The sequence below is a fragment of the Heterocephalus glaber genome, unplaced genomic scaffold (genome assembly GCF_053883595.1).
Source record: "Heterocephalus glaber isolate CG9 unplaced genomic scaffold, H.glaber_assembly_v1.0 deba00001673, whole genome shotgun sequence".
In the NCBI taxonomy this organism is placed as follows: domain Eukaryota; kingdom Metazoa; phylum Chordata; class Mammalia; order Rodentia; family Bathyergidae; genus Heterocephalus; species Heterocephalus glaber.
In genome coordinates this window covers 11821228-11843012 of record NW_028258410.1, presented here as the reverse complement: position 1 = coordinate 11843012, position 21785 = coordinate 11821228, and the positions used below count along the sequence as shown (strand labels likewise).

Sequence of the window (21785 nt, the reverse complement as noted above, 5' to 3'; positions counted from 1 at the left end):
CTATTAACCTTTAACTAACTAGAGTCCAAGGTCTCCTCACTGAGAATGTGGGCAGCAAACCCCAGTAGAATCCGGAGACTCTACAGTGTCCCCAGTGCCCTATTATCAGTGTCTCAGACACGGGGGACATTGTTGACACTCATCACTGCTTGGACATGAGGGTGAGAAAAGAATTCCCTTTCTTAGTATTTCTGTGTCACACATTCATGCACTAAGACTTCAGTAACTACCTTACTGTATTTTAATGGGATTGCTTTCCATTAACGCCAGTGGATTTTTATCTTATGCCTTTGAAAGCGAGTTTCTGAAGGGACGGTGCTTAGGCCTCCCCAGCCTCCAGCAGGATCTTCCAGGGATGTTGCCTTCTCTGGCTTGGACTCCAGAAAGGTCACAAATCCCACACCTGTCTTGCCTATGTGCCTGGATATCATACACATAAAGGTAACTTTCCTTCTGCCTGTTTGCTCACTGGGCACAAAAGGGCACTGGATTTTCTCCAGGTTAGGACAATGTATCTGCAATGGCTTAGTTCACAATATAGGGCCGAAGGCTTCTGTGGTGTTCACCTTAGGGCCTGGGGTGGACCTTGCTGAGAGAGTCGTCCTGGTACGTCCTGCCCGGAGGGCAATGTTACCCCATCCCGCCTGGCCCTGCACCCTCCTGAGTCCCTGTGCTGTGAGCCTGCGTTCACATGGTTGTGGGTTCATGGGGAGCTGTGTGTCATGGGAGGACCACACTGAGGCCTGCAGGGAGTGCAGCAGCCCCAGCAGAGCCTGGCAAAAGGCCATCTTCCTTGTTGATACACCAGTATTTCTTGGCCCTGACCAGGAACCAGACCCTGTGCTGGGTGGTACCAGGGCCCTGCCCTTGTGAAGGGTCTAGTGCCAAAGGGACACTGGATCAGAGAACCAAGGCAAGGGGAAACCCGCCCAAGCCTTGTGCTCAGCAGAGGCAGAAATAGGTCCCGCAGGGCCCACAGGGACCACATGTGGGCCATGAGGCTGGGGGTGGGGGAACAAACTGATGTTTCCTTTGGAACAGCGCCAGCAACAAGAACAGCAGCAAGCCAGTCTGGTAAAGCCTGGGGAGGGGCACCTCGAGCAGGGGGAACGGGCGTGCAGATATTCTGAGGCCAGCAGCAGACTGGTGATGGGAGGAGGACAGACAGGACCCAGATCTTACAGGGCTGCTGGGCGGGGCCCCAGAACTCCCTCCTAGGGCCCCAGACTCACCAGGGCGCTCTGCAGCGGGTGCTGGTACCCTGTGGGCCGGTAGTGCTGCCTCTCTGCCCTGTTGGTGTGAATGTCCCCCAGGTAGAGCTCCTCGACCAGCTGCGGCCCAGACCCGGGCTGTGGCTCCAGGTGGTGCTGCACTCGGACCAGGCTGAGCTCGTGCATGCTGAAGCCCAGTGCCGCCATGCAGTCCCCCGGGGCCCGGGTGCTCAGCAGCTCGTACAGTGCCCCGGGCAGCCAGGCTGAGGCCCGGGGAAGCCGCCCCGCACAGTCCTGGTCCACCCAAGTCTGGTTGAGACGCTCAGTGACCTCAAGCAGGGCACGGTGGCTGTGGAAGACAATACCCACTTTGTGCAGGTGGTAGTCAGCCTCTGTGGCACCCCTCGTGACCCAGGAGGCCCGGCGCAGGCGGACTTTGCCCTTGATGAGCAGCGAGTGGGTGGGCTCCCGGCAGGAGGGGTCCCCGTAGTAGAACTGGTAGGCGCGGAAGAGGCGGTTGGGGTAGAAAGTGTAAGAGCGGGTAAGGAACTCTGGTCCTGGGCGCACTTCGCAGCTGCCGGAGAGAGGAGACAGGAGGTGGGTAGAGCGGTGAGCACAGCCCGGAGCCCCACCCCCAGCCTGCATTCCAGCCTCCTCTCAGCTCAGGTCTGTGTGCTCAGTCTGTGGCCCTGGCTGGGCAGTCAGCTGCACAGTAATTCTCCTTCCATTCAATCCCCAGGCACTGGCCGACATGGGCGGGCATTGCACTGTGAGCTTGGGGAGGCAGCACCCTGGCTTTCCCCCCTCGGATTCCGGGCACCTGGCACAGAGCTGCATACATCGGTCAACCCCTGTGTCCTTGCTACATGATAAAGGAATGAGTGAATCCCAGGAGAGGGTTGCTGACATTGTCCCCCTCTTCTTGATAAGTTAACTTCTCTGACCTGGCACCTGTGATGGGCTTTCTGGGAAGCTTTCTCTGCAAAGGGGTCAGATAATAAATATTTTTGATGCTGTGGGCCAGATGGTTTTTGTTGCAATTGAAGAGGTAAAACAGCCGCAGGTGACATGTAAATGAATGAGCCTGATCATGTGCCAATAAAACTTTATTTATAAAAACAGATGGTGGGTAGGCCTTGGCCCCTAGGCTCTATTCTGCTGGCAATGCAAACAATGCCAGGGGAAGGGACAGGGAAGCTAAATGATTTCTAGAGTCACAGTTATGCCCTAAGACTTACCCATCAGGGGTGCAGATGGGATAGATGGTAGATAAACCCCCACTCACAGTTTTACCCTAACCACCCACCCCATTGCTATTTTCTTAGTGTTTTTAATACTGAGGCTGTTGGAGTAGAGAGAACATGTTATCAGCCAGCAACAGTTTCCTTTCCTTTCACTCTTTTGGCTAATGTTAAGGAGAAAGTCTGTATTCAGAGTTTATGCATCTTTAAAGCCAACTTCTTTTTGTTTCTCCCAGAGAGAACAGACTTGGAGCCTTAGGTAGGCCATGAATTTAGAAAGACTCTAATTATGCTGCTTTGTTTCATTGAGTTTCTTTTTACAGTTACTTCTTATTTATGGCAAGTGGCTCTGTTCTCCGGATCCAGGGTGATATTATGCTTCCTTTAAAAATAATTATATTACAGTGTAGATGGTGCAGTTTACTGCATGCCAATTATACCTCAATAAAGCTGTAAAGATGAATGAAGATGTTTAAGTAAATAAAAGCAAGTTTAAAGAAAAACAGTGCGCAAATACCAGAACAGGTGGTGTTTAAAAACAGGGAATGGAAGCTCAGTGTGTTGATGCGTGCCTGTAATCCCAGCACTCTGGGAGGCTGAAGCAGGAGGTTCACAAGTTCAAGCCCAGCCTGGGCAATTTAGCAACCCCTCAGTACTTCAGACTCCCCTGATGGCTTCTGGCAAGGCCTAGAGAGCAGCAAGCTTTGCTCAAGGGTGTAGCAGGTCACACTGGACATATTGGGGACCCAGGCCCTGGACCCTTTTCTGTACCCCTCCCAGGAGCCTGCAGGCCTGTCTGGAGAACATAGTGGGCAACTTTCTAGGAAGAATGTTCTGGAAGAAACTTCTTAGAAGAACTGCCCCAGGATGTGGTGGCCTGGGGGTGGGAGCAGGCTGCACCAGGTCCCCATCCCGAACCCCAGTTCTGCTTCAGAGCGATGCTGGCCCCAGGTGCCGGGACCCCACCTGGACTGTGGAAGGGCCTGTGGCCTGCAGAGCCTGGCTGTGTTCCAAGTGGCTTTGTGGGACCCCTGTCCTCTCCTCCACCCAGAGTGCTAGCATTAGCAGATGTTTGGCAGTGGGGTTTCCCCATGAGCTCAGCAGGCATGCGGAGGACATGGAGAGTCCAGTCGTTGACCCCAGATGGGTCTGGGCAAGGAGGAGGAGGTCAGGAGGGGCAGAAGTGCAGGTGACCTGGCAGGGGAGGTTCTCAGCTGGCTGCCGTGGGCTTTGTGCATGCAGAAGAGGGCCACTGCCTCTCAAGTGCTGTGTAAGCAGGTCAGGTTGAAAGAGAACTGGGCAGGGTCACCCAGCCTAGCTCTGGCCTGCTACTTCCTGCCTCAGGGCCTTTGCCCCAGCTGTGTCCTTCACCTGGCTCTTCCCCTGGCTCTCGGGGGTGGCAGACTCATTTTAGTTTCCCAGCTGAATGTCACCACTTCCAAGAAGCTGGTCCTGACCACGTCCTCTCTAGGTCATTTGCTATTATTACCTTCAGTTTTATTTCCTTCATTACAGAGCTCAGCACATTATCAAGTGTATAGTATTTATTTCTGTGGTTGTGTATTTATCGTCTGGCCCTCTGCTGACCCCACTTGTCCTTGCTATGGTCGGCTGAGGCATGGTCCCACTCCTCTAGAGAGGGAAAGTGAGAGGAACCATGTGTTTGACAGCTGGTGGCCTCTCAGGAACCCAGGAAATTGGGCCCACTTCGCAGATGTGGTGACTGAGGCTAACAGAGGGAAATGTCTCCCAACTTAGGCCCATTGTCAGGGGCCATGGGGGTCTTACCCAGTGGAGATCCAAGGCCCATCAAGGCGCGGGGGCAGGACGGCAGTGACAGGCGTGCCCTCAGATACTGGCTGCTGGCAGTGGGGCTCCCAGCGCAGGTGGCTGCTCCCCATGGCCCTACCTGCAAACCAGACAGAGGATGTCAGAGAGCCACACCCCTGAGGTACACCCCACCCCACTGCTGTCCCTCTGAGCCTGGCACAGTTTGATAGGTAGCAGGGTTCCCAGACGTGACTCCCTGGGGGAAGAAAGCCTCGAGGGAGGCCTGCCCAGGTGCCAGGCTGGGATGCCAGACTCCTAGGTGCTGAGCCCTTTCATAGCATTGCTGCTGCAGCTGTGCCCTGTTGGGTGGTGCTCCTGGCTCCTCCACTCCTGGACAGGGGCCACTCTGGTCTGAGGACCCCAGCTCCTCCCCAGACAGGCCACAAAGACTCAGGCAGCCAGGGCCTGGGAGGGGCTGTAGGCTCGGTGGAGGAGTACCGTCTGGCCCTTCCCTGGTGTCCATTCACACCTTCCCATGTGGAGTCCTGGAGAGGCTGGGGTCCCACACTGCCTTCTCAGGGCGGTCTAATTGCACATATTGACCCCAAACTGTCTCAGTGGCCTCCCAGGAGATGAGATAGAGCAGATTCCTCAGCGACATCCAACGCCATGGGGTCCCCAGTGGGGAGCTGAGAAGGCAGGAGAGTCATGGATGAAACCAGAGCTAACTGCATTTTTTTTTTTTTGAGAGAGAGGGGCTCACTGTGTAGCTCATGCTGGCCTCGAACTCACAGTGATCCTCCTGCCTTGGCCTGCCGAGTGCTGGGATTACAGGCATGTGCCACCATGCTTGGCTTGCTCTGTGAATTTTTATACATGGTTGTGTCTCATGTCTGCCGAAACCCCGAGGGCCAGGGGTGAGTGTCCTCTTCCTCCTCTGGGCAGAGAAAAGATGAGCTCAACTTCACCAGGGTTTGTGAGCCCTGAGTGTGGCTCATAGGTCTAAAGCTTTGGTTGTCAGAAGCCAGTTGCTTGTGTTTCGTTCCCAGTGAGGGCACAAGGGACTGATTTGGACACCCAGACTGCAGGGTGCTACCAGTTTGGCTGAGTTTGTGATGAGCAGATGAGTGCAGACGCCAGGTTGGCACTGGGTCCTGTCTCGTTCTTGGCCAACCAACCTGTTGCAGTCAATGAACCAAATAAGAGAAAGGAAACCAAACATCCAGCTGGGGCTGGGGTGCCCCTGAATGCCCGTGTTGTCACCTGGGCCGCTCCAAGACTTAAAGGGGATGGGCTGGGTTATTCTGCATGAAAGTGGCACGGGCTAGATGTCCAAAGGTACCCGAGCCAGGGCGTGATGCTGGGTGGGCACATCCATATTGGGCCATCCCAGTGCCCCCACCCCCAGCTGGAGAGACAGGTGCAGCATCAGCGCCGCGCTTTGGTGCCTCCACAGCCAACTTCACCGGAAGACACTGGGTCCCCTGGATTCAATTCTGTAGGTTAATTTGAACATCACCAGTGTCAATGAAATCTGTCCGAAAGTGTTGATTTGGAGAGTGGATAGAAGCAGAGTGAAGAAAAGGATCAGAAGGGGTCAGCCTTATTTGGCCTGTAGGAAAATCAAGCTTACATTACAGAGTGAAATAGCAAATAGGCCTGGAAAATTATTTTCTTATTGTTTCCACAAAGCTCAGCTTCGTGAGAAAATGTTTTCTATTCAAAAGAAAACAAACCCTTTTTCTCCTGCTCCCCGCCGAAGGCACTGAGGAGAAAAGGCGGAGAGGCCGCATTTCGTCTCGAACCCTCAGATACTATGTTCGCACTAACTGTGTTTTAGTTCATTTTGTCTTTCTGTGAGAAATGAGGGCTTAGTTATGTTAGGAGTCTGGGATACGTTCCATCCCACTGTCTTCGGCACACACAAACAGCCTTGGACCTTGTCAGTAAAAACACCACAACTGCCTCTTGGCCACTCGAGAACCTGAGCTTCAAGGTTGTAAAAATAAACTCAGCCAATTTTAAATGATTCCGTGACATTTGTTCAACTGCTGCTTTTGGAGCAGACTTTGATTTTCTTTTCTTTTTTTCACTCCCATTTTCTCTCCCCACCCCCCCAGAAAAGTCTTAACAAGATCAACAACCAGAGGCAGATGGTATTGTGGCTGGGATGTACAACTTTTTGCAGGGACCTGATAGACTCAGTTAAAATGCAAGGAACAAATTGATTTTTATCAAGCATGGTTTTTTAATTAACAGTGGTGTCCACTTACTGCCATTCATTATTTACTGTTTACCCACTAATTAGAAATTATGCTGCTTTTGCACTCCTAAGAGCAGGGACATTTGAAATTAGATAGCGTCATTCAAATTACCTGCAGAATTTAATCTAGAGTGCCCAATCTCTCAGACCAGGCTCCCAGAGCTGAAAATATGATCTGCAGACACCCGATGTGTTCTCCAGAATCAGAACACCAGGGACAGGCCACTCAGGCCAATGCCAGATGGAGGTGGCCTGTGGCGGTGAGAGGAACTGACACCTGCCGAAGATGAGTGGCTGAGGTTGTCTGCAGAGCCTCATCATGATGCCCACGGCCACAGGCACCTGTCCTGGAGGGGGGCTGTGACCGCAGGGCAGACCCCTCCAGAAGCCCCAGGGGGGTGGTGTCTCCGAAGCACTCCCTTGGCCTGGCCATTCCCCGAGACAGACAGGCACAGTGTGTCACATGACCTGGGGTCTATCGACACCCCTACGCTGCAGATAAGGAGACCGAGGTTCAGAGAGGTGGAGGGACTTGGCTTTTGTCACTCCTCAGGCAGCTGTTTCTTAGGCAGTTTTCAAAAAATGTCATAAAATACCTCTAACCTCGAATTCCCACCTTAACCACCGTAACGTGTACGGTTCGGCAGCACTTAGTACGGCACATGCAGGGCACCATGCAACCACCCCTGTGCCTGGGTCCAGAACAAGTTCTCACCCGAGCTCCCTGACCCGGCCACACCCTCTGTCTCCATGGCGTCGCCCCTCTGGACAGGCCAGCATCCTATCCATTAACACAGCCCATTATGAGATGTAATTTTAAGCTATCCTGAGCATTTTTTCTTTTTTAAATATTATTTTATTGGTACATTTTAGGTATACAATATAATGACATTCATCATTGGAAATTTGCACCTTTACATAATCTCTCTTGGTTCTTATTTTTTCCCCATTCCCCTGGTCTCCCTCAAACCCACCATCCCTCCCTATTTACAAAGACTTTGTTTCCATTTTTTCCTGTTCTCATATTTATTCCTTTTCCTTCATTCCCTTCTTTCCTTTCCCTTAACCCCTCCCAATTCCCCTTCCCCTTTGCCCCTTTTCTTCCTATTTCACATTATCTATTATACCTTTTAGTCCTAATTTACACTTTCAGTTTCTCACACTAGAGAAACTATTCGGTATTTACACATGTGTGTCCTATTTATTTCACTTAAGAGTATCGCCTCAATGTGCATCCATTTAGCTATAAATGTCTCTAGTTTCTCGTTCTTTATGGCTGAGTAGTACTCCATTTTATAAAAAAACCCCACATTTTCTTTATCCAGTCTCCAGTTGATGGGCAATTGGGCTGCTTCCAAATTTTAGCTATTACAAACTGTGCTGCTATGAACATGGGTGCACATATATCACAGTGGTATGATTCTTTTAATTCTCTTGGGAAGATACCCAGCAGGGGAATAGCGGGGTCAAATGGGACTTCCAGTCCTAGTTGTTTGAGGTATCTCCATACTGATTTCCACAGTGCTTGCACCAGTCTACACTCCCATCAGCAGTGGAGCAGGGATTCTCTTTCCCCACAGCCCCGCCAGCAATTGTTATTGGTTGATTTCATGACAGCAGCCATTCTTTCTGGAGTGAGGTGGAATCTCAGCATTGTTTTTATTTGCATCTCACAAATGACCAGTGATGTTGAACATTTTTTCATATGTTTATTTGCCATTTCTACTTCTTTGTCTGAGAAATGTCTGTTCATTTCAGATGTTCATTTTTGGATTGGGTCTTTACATTTGTTGTTTTTTTTTGGTATCTTGGGGATCGAACTTGAGTCCTTGTGCCTGCACAGCAGGCGGTGAAACCACTGAGCTAAATCTCAGGCCCTGGGTCTTTAAATTTGGGAGGTCTGATCTTTTTAGGTTCTTTATAGATTCGAGATAGTAGACCTTTGTCTGAGGAACAGCAGGTGAAAATTTTTTCCCACATTGTGGGTTGTCTCTTCACACTGCTGGCGGTTTCTCTTGCTGTCAGAGCATCTTGAAAGAAATGTACACAACAGCCCAAAACTTTCTGTGGCTTCCAGTGCGCTCGGAGTCTCGTCCAGGCTTTCCTTACAGCCTGTGAGGCCCTTCACTGTCAGCATCTTAGGCAGGTGGGGGGTGCACTCCTGTCATCCCAGCACTCTGGGAGGCTGAGGCAGGAGGGTTGCAAGTTCAGGCAACTTAGTGACTTAGTGAGACCCTGTCTCAAAATAAAAAATTAAAAGACAAGAGCTGGAGATGCAGTCAGTGCAAAGGCCTTGGGTTCAAACCCCAGTACTGGAAAAAAAAAATCAGTGTCCTCCTGGCTTTGCTGCCATCCACCAGCTCTGGCCATGATTATCCCTGTGCAGCCCTAGAGGTGAACCCACCCTCTCCTGCCTACCTCCTTGTCCTCTTCCTCACAGCAGTCCGGCAGGGTGGTCTGCGGCCCTTCTGTCCTGCTCCCCCCGGCCCTGTACAGTACTTACCATGCCTGGCAGTTCTGCATCTACTTTCATCTTTCCACTTTTCATTTGGGAATAATTTTAGACTTATACAAAGTTGCAGAAGCAGTAGAGTTCCAATATGCCCTTCACCCCTCCGCAGATTAACACCTTCTATAGGCAGCCAGCAATGATCACAGTCAGGAAAAGAACCTGAGGACAGAGCCAGTTTACAGCCTTGTTCACACTGACCATGGTTCGGTTTGCACCCCTTGCTGGTCGGGATCCCATGCTACACTTAGCTCGCTTGTCTCCTTCCATCTCAGATGAGTCTCTGTCTCTCCTGACCTGGGCAGTTAGTTCACAGGACGTTCCCCCTCTGGGAGTGTGTGATGTTTCCTCATGATTAAATTCATCTTAGGTGTTTTTCTGCAAATGCCGAAGGAACCCTGCTGGACCTTCTTGGTTCCTCGACTCAGGGGGCCCTTGATGTCAGCTGGCCCCTCCTGGTGACACTGACTTTGATCCCTGTTTAGTGGAGGGTTCTGCCAGGTGTCTGCATTGCTAAGCTACTACTTTGCTCTCTTTTCTCCTTTCTTCCTTTATCTTGTAGTACTGGGGATTGAACCCAGGACCTTGTGCATGGTAGGCTTGTGCTGTACCCCTGAGCGACAGCCCAAGTCGCTATTTTTCTGTTTGAAATTAATTATTTTCTTATGGAAATATATTTAGAGACAACGAGAACATCCAGTTTCTCATGATTTCCCATTTATTTGTTTGTTTGTTTCTTGAGACATGCTCTTGCTATGCAGTTCAGGCTGGCCTTGAACACACTATGTAGCCCAGCTGGCCTCAAACTTTCAGTGAACCTCCTCCCTCAGCCTCCCCAGTTCTGGGATTACGGGTGTGCACCACCACGCCTGGCTTCCACTGATTTTAGCATCTATTGATGACCACTGGTGATTCTCGCTTACAACAATTGTTACTGCAATGTTTTCCAAATGGTCATTCTCTAGTCCCATCATTATTTCTGATTTTTCTTTTAAGACAGGGTCTCACTATGTAGCTCAGGCTTGCTTTGAACTCACTATGTAGCCCAGTCTGGCCTTAAACTCATGGCAACCCTCCGGCCTCAGCCTCCGGAGTGCTGGAATTAGGCATGTGCCCCCACCCCCAGCTTCTTTCTGACTCATTAGTTGGAATTGTGCTGTGAGGAAGTGCTGTCCATTTTCTCCCCAAACATTTATCTGCTTGTTATTTTTGTTAGTATGAACCTGTGGATAGTTATTTTACTGTGTAGGCTATAACTCATGACTATCAATACTTTTCTGCTTAAATTGACCCTGATTAGGCTCCTGAGGATTTCTCCAATCTGCCCCTGCCATTTTTTTGAGCGCTTTTTTATTTCCTGGTGCCAGGGTATTTTTGCACATGCTCAGGCCCAGCCCGGGCATCAGCAATTTATCCAAGGAGCTCTCATTCCTTTTATTGGAGAGTGGTGCTTAGAGACCACAGTCCAGGGGCTGGGTGTGCTCACTGCCAGTGGCCGTCACTCTGGCTTCCTCTCATTTTCCCCTCTCTCTCTCCTCCCTCCCTTTCCTCCCTTTTCTTTCCTTCCTTTCTTTTCTCTGTCCTCTCTCCAGCCCTTCCTTCTCCCTTGTCTCTTTCCTTCTGTCTCTCCCTCCCTTCTTCCTGTCTTCCATTCCCTCCTTTCCTCACACTCTCCCAGATAGTATACCTGCCCCATTAGGATGGAGTCCTTATCACTTGCTCATGGATTCTCCAGTACCTAGCACAGTGCCTGACAGATGCTCCAGGGACATTTGTCAAGTTACAGAAAGTTCTACAACAAGGCCATCCCATGCTAAGTGCTCTACGAATGCTGGTTATAGTTACTTTTGGTTGAATGAAGGGCTGATTCCTGCTGTATCACAGCACACACGTGGGTCCCTTGCTGGCACTTTTCCTGCCCCTTAGGGTGTGGTTGTTAGGGTCCAGATGGAAGTGGGAGAGGAGAACGGGGTTTACAGCTGTCGGGATTGCTAGCAATCAGGCTGAGAGTGAAAGACGGTCAGAAAGGATGCTCTCTCGAGCTGGGGGCTTGGGCTCATCCAAACAGGTAGCAGAAAAGAGAAGCAGCTGAGGTGAGATTTGGACGTGAGCATCACATGCTATCAAGGGCTCAGAGGGGCTGGACCCAGCCTAAGAACCTACGCTAGGTACTTTCCTGTGAAGCCCGTTTACACCGGGATCCAGCCCCCAGGTGTGGTCCCCACCTGCCCGGTAAGTGTCCTCCAGACATAGCAGAATGGAAGCCCCGGTGTGCCGTTACTAGTTAGTGCCAGGTGTTTTCTAGTAGCTACACAGAAAGGCCTAAAAAGAAACTGGTGAAATTAATTTTAACTAATATTTTGCCTGAGTCAAATATTACAATTTAAAATGTAATTCATAAAGAAACTCTTAATGAGCTATTTCACTTGCTTTTCTGTCACGCCAGGTCTTCAGAGTTGGGTGTCTGTTTTATGCTCTCGGCTCCGCTGTTGCCGGTACTCAACAGAGGGCAGGGGAGAAACAGGGTTTGCAGCATTAGCTGTGTTCGAGCTGGCTTCGGAAGACCCCCGAATTCTCTTTGGAAAGGAGGGGAGACTTTGTGAGTGGATTCCAGCCTGGCTTTGGCCCAAGCGACCCATCCTTTGCTCGGGTTTATACACTGGGGTAAGATTTGCTTTAAAAAAATGTAAAAGTCTGAAACCCTCTGGTTTATTTCAAAACCCTCAGCTTGAGGTAATTCGCCTAGAATGTTTGGACTTGGAGGCTCACATGTAACATTTTAAATCAAAGTTTCGGCCACGGATCCTACCCACACAATGAGCTGCCTCGATTAGAGGGGCCGCTGTCTGATCCTCCAGGCTGGCTGCTGTGTGCCCGATGCCCTGGGCTGCCAGCTCGGGGCTGGCTTTCAGTGGCTGCCACCACTTTTCGATGTAGCCCCACACGGGAACGCGGAAGGTCTCAATAGAAACTCCCCGGGAAGGCTACAGCTCGGCCCACTACGCCACCAGCAGCAGCAAATCACAGGAATAGGATGGCCAGCTGGGGCTGATCTGCAAGGAGGCGGTAAGTCTGCCCTTTGAGGGGCTTTGTGTTCAGGGCCAGGGGTTGAAGGACTGATTTTTTAGCAGTCGTGGGAAGCTCAGGAATGGCGTGCTCCAGAAAGAGTGTGTTCCGGGCCCACTCGGGGCCACATCCGGGCCCTCCGGGATGTGCTCTCCTCTGCGGGGACCCTGGGAAGCTCGGGAGGGACCCGGCACCCGAAGTCAGACTCCCCAGCGTGAGAAGCAGCAGGCCTTCTGATGGAGACGCACTTTGGTTTGTCCCTGTCCCCCACTTCTGGGCGCAGGCATTGCTGGTCACGGTGGCCACTGGGGGGACGAGACTGCTTATGTTCCGGTGCCCAGCGCCAAGGTGGAAAGCCTTCTGAAAAGAGGAGCATTGGGCCCCGAGGGCGCCTTGCTGCCCGGGTGTAGCATTTCCTGCGAAGGAAAAGGAAGCCTTCTACTCATCGAGTGGAAGGGAATGGGGGCCTTGGGACACCCAGACCCGGCCCACCAAGCTAGGCTTTTGTTTGTTTGTTTAGGAATGTTCCGGTATAGAGTCCGTTTACATCGAAATTCTCTCTTAGCCCCATAGTAACGCTAATTACGCTTGCTCAGGCGGGGCTTCCGCCCAGCTGAAAACTGGAAAATTCCAGCCAAAGCCCAGCTGTTTCCCAATAGTCAAAGAGCCCGGGTAATGGATGGGAGCCTTCCCCTCTTTGCCCAGGTGTTCTGGCGTCTGGGCGACAAGGCCTGACTAGCTCGCCTCTGCGCCTGTTTCCCAGAGCCTCAGAAGTTCCTGAGCGCACTGAACTGGCTCCAGGCGCAGCACGATTCCAACTTCCGCGCTGCGCCTTGGGGTGTATGTAGGGTGGGGGAGGCAGGCTGAGCTCCTGCTGCAGCTCTGAGGCCCAGCGTCTTGGGAAGCCCTTGGGCACCTGCCCCTGGGGCTGTGGAACAAGTCAGAGTTTGCTAAACAGAGCCTGCATCTAGAAGTCTCCTGTTGGACGGAATCCTTATTAGCTCTCTTGGCAGTAGACTGAAGCTTTCATTGTTCTGAAGAACAGGAATTTGGCCAGATGGTCACAAGGTTTTGACACATCTAATAAGAAAGAAGGCATCTGTGTGAATGGTGGTGAACACTCCCAGCAGATCCCGGAAAAGGGCTCACGAGACAGCAAGGAATATCGGCGTCGCCAGGGTGGTTGGTTCACGAGGCCTTGGGAAATGGTTGTGCACCAGGTCTTCCCCAGAGGGGTCAAGAGCCTTCTTGTCTACAAGAAGTATGTCGGCTCTGAGAAGAGAACGACGGAGGCTGGAGGTCTCCATGAGATTTCTTGGGGTCTGAGAACTCCCCAAGACGTAGGGGGCTGTCCGGAGCCACCCCTGCGTCTGGGGAAGCGCTCCACTGGCTGGGCTGTTCTTGGGAGTCTCCACAAGGGGGCCCTCTTGAGCTTCGGTTGGGGCGGTTGGGAGCCGGGGTGAAACCCGACAGGCCGCCTCGAGCGTCGGCCTCCAACCCCGGCCACCCGGCCTCGCTCGCTCCACCCAATTTGGGGAAGACGGAGTCCCTGGAAGGCCCACTTTGGAGCCCACGCCTCCTTCCACGTGGAGAATCCTGGTTTCCACTTGTGCACAAGACACACTTGGACACGATCGGCAGGGGTGAGGAGGTGGCCCACGGTCGCCTCCTTTCGGAGACGTTCGCCACTCGGAACAGCAACTCCAATTGGAGCCACAAGAAGGGGCATCTGGGAAGCGTCGTAAACAAGGAAACGAAACATCTCCACGTCTCGGGCCTTTCCCCAAAGACGTACAGGGAGGAAATCTGTGTCGGCCTCGATAGGAAGAGCAGAGATTTTAAATGCAAGAAAATTACTATAATTTAGCAAATCAATTTTTCTTCCATCGTGTCGAGATTAAGTTCATGGTCTCGATCTTACATTCAAAACAAGGAATTTCCCTAGAGTGCAATTTTGTGGGAAAACCTACATCATGTTTCAAAAAACCCATTTTGTTAGGAGTTACCAGATTTTAAGAGAAATGGTAATATTTAATTATGGCATTATTTTACCGTCTAGAAAATTAATGTGCTTTCAGAGTTTCAGGAGAAAGGCTGACCGCAAGTCCGAACCCTATTTTTAAATTACCATACAAATAGAATCTCGAAGACGCAAATACTGGCTTAAGTGTTGCAGAGAAGGTACAAGAAAATGTGTTGGATTACTAAATGTTAAATAAACAGGCTTGTCAATCCTGTCTTTCCCGGGGGAACCTGGACCAATGGTGCTGTTCTTCAGGGGAGAGGGTACACAGCTCAAGCCCAGGGCACCACACTAATTGGGGTACCACTGTGGGTTCCTTGTTAGTCACTGGGGCCGCAGGTACCATCTTCACAACTACCAGGCACATGTCTCTAGCAAGAGCTGGAGCTCACACTGCCCACATTCAGGAATCAACTCCATCAGGGGTGGGCGTGGTGACTGTCCCCATTCTACAAGTAGCCTAGAAAACAGAGGCTCCAAAAAAAGAGTCTGGCTGTGTCGTAGGTTCATCACACAAGCTGTAGGTAGAAAGGCTCAAACCAAAGCCAGGTCTGGAAACTCAACCCCAGCCTCTTTCCACTTGCCCTTCTAGTTCCTGGTCTCTACTCCACATTTGTTGAGCACCCACTCAACTCTGTGCCTGTCGACGGGGTTGTGAAAATGCTTCTACCTGTGAGCTGGTTCTGGTGTTCCGAGCCCAGTGATGGGACCCCCGCGTGTTTTGCGGGTCGCTTCTCCTCCCTGCCGAGCAGGCTGGAGCAGGAGGGGCCGAGGGGCCTCCCTCCTGCCACCTGCTCCTTGAGGGTCTCACAAGGAGAGAAGGGCTCAGATGGAGCCGAGTGTGTAATGGGCACTCTGGGCAGAGCTGTGAAGGTGGCTGAGAGGTGTGAAGCACGGAGAGGCAGGAGGATGTAATTAGTCCCTGGCGCAGGGCGACCCGGGGAGAGAGGCAGCGGAGCGGGGCGGCTGGCGCTGGGGGGTGCCGGAGTGTTCACCAGCAGAAGGGCCGGAGGAAGCCAGGTGTGTGCGCTCGGTCACAGAGGGTGGGGCCGGTCGTTTCATACTTGATTAGTTTCATGTCTACCTTGATTCAACTCAGTAACTGACACATGGCGCCGGGGATGGTGTTAGGCCGAAGCTGGGCCTAGAGGCATAGATTATTTTAAAAAATAAGTTAAGTGAAAATGAGATAGTTGATTGGAAGTGAAACGTTAACTCAGCCACAGGACAGTAGCTGTCAGAGGCGGCCTAATTGCTGCAGGGGACACAGCGGCAGGCAGCTGGGGGTCAAGGCTCTGAGGCCCGGCTGTTTGTGTTAAGAGTGCCCTGGTGCGTGTTTGTAGGTGTCTGGGGAGGGAGGGTCTGAGAGCCAAAGCCATTCTGTGGGGTGCAGGGGGGTGTGGGGTACAGGTCTTTGGCCTGGAGATGGGGAATATGGGTTGCCATTCCTGAGATGAAGAACTGTGCAGGACTCTGCTTTGGGGGTGTGTTATTTAAGTGTGGGGTGGTAATGGGCTGGGGCAAGACCGCTGCCCACAGTGCACTCAGTGAAGGACGGGTCGGGGTGGGGGGAGCAGGGCAGCCTCGACAGGACACAGCTCAGAAAGGAAGGTGAGGAAGGCAAGGGCCCCTCAGGCACAGAAGTGTGGGAGCAAGTGGTTTTGTATATAGGGTTGCAGAGGAATTACAGGGCGCCTGGTTAAATCTGATTTCCAGGTACACACTGAGAAGTTTTTTAGTATCTGTGCATCCCAAATATTGCTGGGGCAATAGTAGAAATTTGCCTGCAGGTAGAGAAGAGAGGCCAGGCGCACGCATGAGAGACAGAGAGAGAGAGAGAGAGAGAGAGAGAGAGAGAGAGTGAGATTGTGTTCACTTTTTAAAATAAGTTCCAGGGCAAAAAAAAAAAATCAGAAAATACAGAAAAGCATGAAAAGGACTTCAAAGCTCACCCGTGGCCACCTCTCCCAGTGCACATGCTGTCCACCTGCTCCTGCATATTCCCTCTTAGAGTAGAGCCAAGGAAGGACCTGAGCTCCACAGTGAAGGAATTCGGGTCCCCTCTGAACTCCTGTCTCTGCCTGACCCTAGGAAGGCATTGTACGTTGTTGAATGAATGAATAATTCTTTCTAGGCTTTTCTTCATTTTATACACATGTAATGCATTTATTCCATAATTTTTTATACAAGTGGGATTATCGTGTAATATTACTTGAAATCTCTTGTTTTGATTTAATAATAGATGTTTGAGATCTTTGCAGAAGGTAGATTTTTTTTTTAAAGACTGGAGGGACTAATGCATATTCACAGTCTGCAGGGGAAGAAGAAGAGTTGATGCAGAGGTAGAAGCGGGAGATGTAATAACCAAGGGAAGCAGGTGCCCTAATCAGTGCAAGTGCAATAAAAACAGGCAAACCTCTTCAAATAAAAGCAATGATAGCTTGCAGTGGAATTTTCAAAATGTATAAAAAAGGTGTGAAATGAAAAGTGCAAGTCGCATTCTACCCTGAAGCCCTGGTTGCTTCCTCCAAAGCAATCACTTTAACAGTTTCTTGTTTATCCTCCCAGAAAATGGTTTCATCCCAATCTCTGCATATAAATGTATATGTTTTTATTTGGCCATTAAAATATTTTTATGGATGCAATCTTTCTATACACATTGTTCTGCATTTTGCTTTTTACACCTAAATTATCAGATATAGTTTTCCACCATAGACTTATCTCTTCGTGGAAAAGACAAAATAGTGTTCTATTATATGTATGAATCTTGATTTAGTTAACCATTCCTCTGTTGATGGCTATTAGGTTATGGTCCTTTTCTTTTCTCTCTTCTTTTTTTTCTATTGTCAAAAACTATAATTCATTGGATATTCATTTAAATATATCCTGGTCTAAGTTTTATATGTGTCCAATGGAGAATTTCCTAATGGAGAAATTGTTTGTGAATTTAACATGTTGACAGGTTTAGCCAGAATGTCCTCCAGAAATGCTGTTTCAGTTTACCCTTCATCAGTGATCAATGACAGTAGCTGTCATTGCACCTTGCACCTTTTTCCACATTAGGATGTTATCAAATATAAAATATGGTATTTTCATTTCTGTAAGTCTAACAATCAAATACTAGAAGTTATACATTGATGAAAGTTTGTGGTTAATCACACATTTTTTGTGCCCATAAATAAACTAGGGGTGTAAGTGAATTAGTAGCTGCTCTCCCACCTTGCCTGTTTGCCCTCTCTGTCTGCAGTCCTATCACTCTGACTAAGGCCACTGTCATTTCTCAGCTGAAGGACTAACCACAGCCTCTTGCTACCTCCCTGGCATTCCCTCTGGCCCCCACAGTTTACCCTCAATTGAGCAGTAAATGTGATCATCAAGAAACGTGCATGAGTGTTCTGCTTCTGCAGTGCAGCTATCTGAATATTTGGAGGGACCCCCACTATAAATAACCAGGCTCAACATAGATGAAACAGTTTCCTAAAGCAGGGAAGCCTCTGAGCTCCCAGGAGCCCAAAGGTGCTGCAATGGAGCTGGAGGAAGCCTACTCTATTACTATAGAGTAAGAATTAGCAGAAACAAAAAAGTTTGCATCCCAAGAGCATAGATTATTGGAATTACCTATAACAGAATACATAATAAGTATATGAAATGTTTAATGAAATAAAATATGAAATTTAAAAAATGAGCAAATATTATGAACCTAGAAAATGACCAAGAAGGTTTAAAAACAATCAAATAGAACTTTAAGTAAATAAAAATTTAATAGTTGGAATAAAAACACAGTGGCTGAATCATGGAGCAGATTAGATGTAGTTGAAAAAGAGATCAGTGAACTGGAAGACTGATGAAAAGAAATTAATCCAAATTCAGAAACGAAGGAGAGGGGCCCTGAAAACTAAAGTAAAGGGGTTAAAAGACATAGGATAAAAGATATAATGAGAAAGGCTAATGTCTCCCAGAAGGAAAGAAAAGAAAAGGTAGATGAGAAGCAGTAGGTGGAAAAAAAAACTGTCTTACAGTTTTCCAGAAGCAATAAAAGACACCAAACCACTGTTCTCAGTAGCACAGTGAGTGCTGAGTAGGAATAACAAAGAGAAATCAGCTCTGGAGTCTGCAGAACATCCAAGAGAAAAAGGAAACATCCTCTGGGATAATCTTCCCAAACAAGTGTAGAACAAAGACAGTTTTCAGATAAACAGCACCAAGAGTGTTTGCTTTTCCATTAAATGATCCTTCTAAAGAAAGGAATTTATGAAGGAGGAAAATTTACTGGAATGAATTTGATTTTAAAGATAGAATAATGAGCAAACAAAACAAAACCAAAATATTGTTCATCTAAGAAAAAAGAAAGCTAAAACAAGAATTTCCAATTTTGTGGGGTAAAAACAGAGAGAGAGAAAAAAGAAAAAACAACTAAAATACTAGAGAATGGTAGCATGTAATTTGGGAGAATGATTAGGTTAATATTCTAAATTCCTTGCATTAATCAGGAGAAGAGTTAAGATACTATAGCTTCAGAGGTAGCCACTAAAACAATGGAAGTATTGTATCCCTTTCAAACCAAAAGAGAGGAAAAAGACAGTCCCAGGAGTGAGCACAACTGAACTAATCCCTCAAATATTAAAAAGGACAAGGAAGAAAAGAGCAAACAACATGTGATTTGTAGAAGATAACAGTTGATTTAAAACAAATCTGAAGCTGAGCATGATGTCACATGTCTATAATCCTAGCATGAAGGGAGTCTGAGGCAGGAAGGTCACAAATTCGAATCCCACCTGGGCAACTTACTGAGACCCTGTCTCAAAAATAAAATGTGCAAAAAACCCCCACTGTGGATGAAGCTCAGTGGTGGAGTGCCCTTCAGTTTGATTTTCATCAATGCCCCCCCAAATGTATAAAAGCAAATGGTTTTAATTAAATAGAGATGATCAAAGTGGATTTAATACCCCCTGTGTTATTTATAATAGACACACATGAAACATGAGAACCCAGGAAGATGGAGAGCAAAAGAATAGAAAAAAATTTACTAAACAAAAAGAAAATGAATGGCTACACTAATATTAGATGATGTATCATACACACCATAAAACATTTTTGGAGATGTAGGTCATCACTTCATAAAAAGGTCAATCTGCCAGGAAGACATAACCACAAAATGGCATCAAAGTTTGCAAAGCAAAGATTAGTATGGATATGAAGAGATATTGATAAATCAACTATCATAATGAGACAGTTTAACCCAATTCTTTTTTATTTTAAGCTAGGGATTGAACCCAAGGTGTCCTGTATGCTAGGTAAACACTCCACCACTGAACTATACCTTCAGTCCTGAAATGATTTATATGTCAAGTAGAGGAAGGATTAGTAATAATGTGAAGATTTAAAAAAACCAAAGATTTTGCTCAGTAAGTGCACACAGATCCCAGCAAGAAGCCCACATGGACCAGAGCTGTCTGTGATGTGAGCACGGGTCCCAGCCAGGGCCCCACCCAGATCTAGCAGCTTGGGCCCACAGGCCCCAGTCAAAGGCCTGCCTGGAAAACAGCTATGAGGCAGGCAAACAACAGCCAGAGGCTGGCCAGATACCATTGGTAAGTGCACACAGACCCCAGCCAGAAGCCCGCTCAAACACCAGCAACTCAGGTGCATGGCCCCCAGCCAAAGGCCTCCCAGACAACAGCTACACAAGGGAGCAGGGCCCAGCCAGAGTCATGCCCAGATACCATTCCAAGTATGCACAGGCCCCAGCCAGAACCCTGCCAGGAAACAGGGCAGTGCAGGGATCCAGAAAGCCACCATTCTGAACCCAGGAATTGGTGTAGTGGTGAGTAGCAGAGAAAAGGCTTCTCGGTGGCTTGCTGAGAATTGCAGACCACAGAGTGAGGAAAAAGTCACTTCAACAAAGGTGCAGCAGGCTGCATCTGTTGAAATGAGAAGACACGTAAACAAGTCTTAAAACCAGACTTCCAGATCACCTAAGGCAACCCCAAAGGGCAATGAGATGGGACAATCTGATACTCAACCACCTGGACTCCCTGAACTGGCAATCAAAGAGGATCTGGAAAAAATGAAATCAGAAATAATTTCTCAGATAACAGCAGAGATTGTGTCCATAATGCAAGAAATGATTAATAACCCTAAAGCAGACACAGATAAAAAAATAGAGGCTCTGAGGAACATGATGAAATCCCAGCATAGGAAAGAAATGGAATCCATAAAACAGATGCAAACAGATTTACATGAGATTAAAAACTCCATTGATAGTTTATGTAGCAGAATGAGCCAATGTGAGGACAGAGTATCGGATATAGAAGACAGGATTGCAATTAGTGACCAGGAAAAGAAAAATTGCTTTAAAATAGTAAGGGAACATGAGAAATCAATCCAGCAGCTGCTAGATGATGCAAAGAAGAATAACATAAGACTGGTTGGAGTCAATGAAGAAACAGGAGAGAGTGCAAATGACATAAAAAAAAAATTGTTCACAGAAGTAGTGGCAGAAAATTTCCCAAGCAGGGAAAAAGAACTTGACATACAAATAAGTGAGGCATATAGGACTCCAACTAGCCATGATCAAAAAAAAAAAAATCTACATATAGGCATGTAATAGTTAAGATTCCAGAAACCCAACAGAAGAATAAAATTCTACAAGCAGGTAGAGAAAAGAAACAAATTACATACAAAGGGAAGCCCATCAGAATCACAGCAGACTTCTCAATGCAAACCCTCAAGGGAAGAAGAGCCTGGAGTGAAGTATTTCAAGCCCTAAAAGAAAACAGCCTCCAACCCAGATTGATGTACCCTGCAAAACTATCTTTCAAAATTGATGGAGAAATAAGATACTTTCATGACAAAGAGCACCTTAGGAACTTCATGAATACCAAATCAGCACTCCAAAAAATTTTAAACAATACCCTAGGAAAACACAATGAGGATCACAACTCTAGGAAGCCCAGCAGAATGAATCCATCAGGGATGACAAGAAATTAAACACAAAGGGGGAGAATCCAACAAAATGAAAAAGTCATAACAAGGATAAGTCAATACATATCAGTTATAACCATCAATGTTAATGGTCTTAATTTACCAAAAGAAATAGACTGGGAGAATGGATCAAAAAGCAAGGTCCAAAAATATGCTACACACAAGAAACACACTTAATTCAAAAAGAAACTCATAGACTGAAAGTTAAAGGGTGGAAAACAATACTCCATGTGACAGGAACCTGATAAAAAGCAGGAGTAGCTATCCTATTTGAGGATCAAATGGATTTCAAACCAACACTAATTAAGAGAGACAAAGAAGGCCACTACATCCTTGTGAAGGTAACAATCCAAGAGGAAGAGATGACAATCATAAATATATATGCACCAAATACTAGTGCACCCAACTATATGAAACAAATACTAACAGACATGAAAAATCAAATAAGCACTTATACAATAGTAGTGGGGGACCTCAATACCCCATTGTCACAAATAGATCAACTAGACAAAAAAATAACGAAATACTAGAACTCAAACTCTTGAATAAATGAAATTAACAGCTGTTTACAGAGTGTTCCACCCCACAAAATCAGAATATACATTCTTTTCAGTTTCATAGGGGTCATTCTCCAAAATAGACCACATGCTAGCTCATAGAACATGTTTACATAAGTGCAAAGTAATTGAATTTATCCCCTGTATCTTATCAGACCATA

At 48.0% G+C, this 21785-nt stretch overlaps 1 protein-coding gene across 2 annotated transcripts in view; it reads right to left on the bottom strand.

Moving 5' to 3' along the window:
* Apcdd1l (APC down-regulated 1 like) overlaps positions 1 to 21785 on the bottom strand; it is a 47077-nt gene that overhangs the window by 5807 nt on the left and 19485 nt on the right. For both annotated transcript variants that reach the window (XM_021255163.2, XM_004841166.4), the window contains exons 2-3: positions 4241 to 4361; positions 1233 to 1785 (exon numbers count right to left, since the gene is read on the bottom strand). In XM_021255163.2, coding sequence (XP_021110822.2) covers positions 1233 to 1785; positions 4241 to 4353 — 666 coding nt within the window. In that variant the 5' untranslated portion in view covers positions 4354 to 4361. The remainder of the gene's footprint in view (positions 1 to 1232; positions 1786 to 4240; positions 4362 to 21785) is intronic.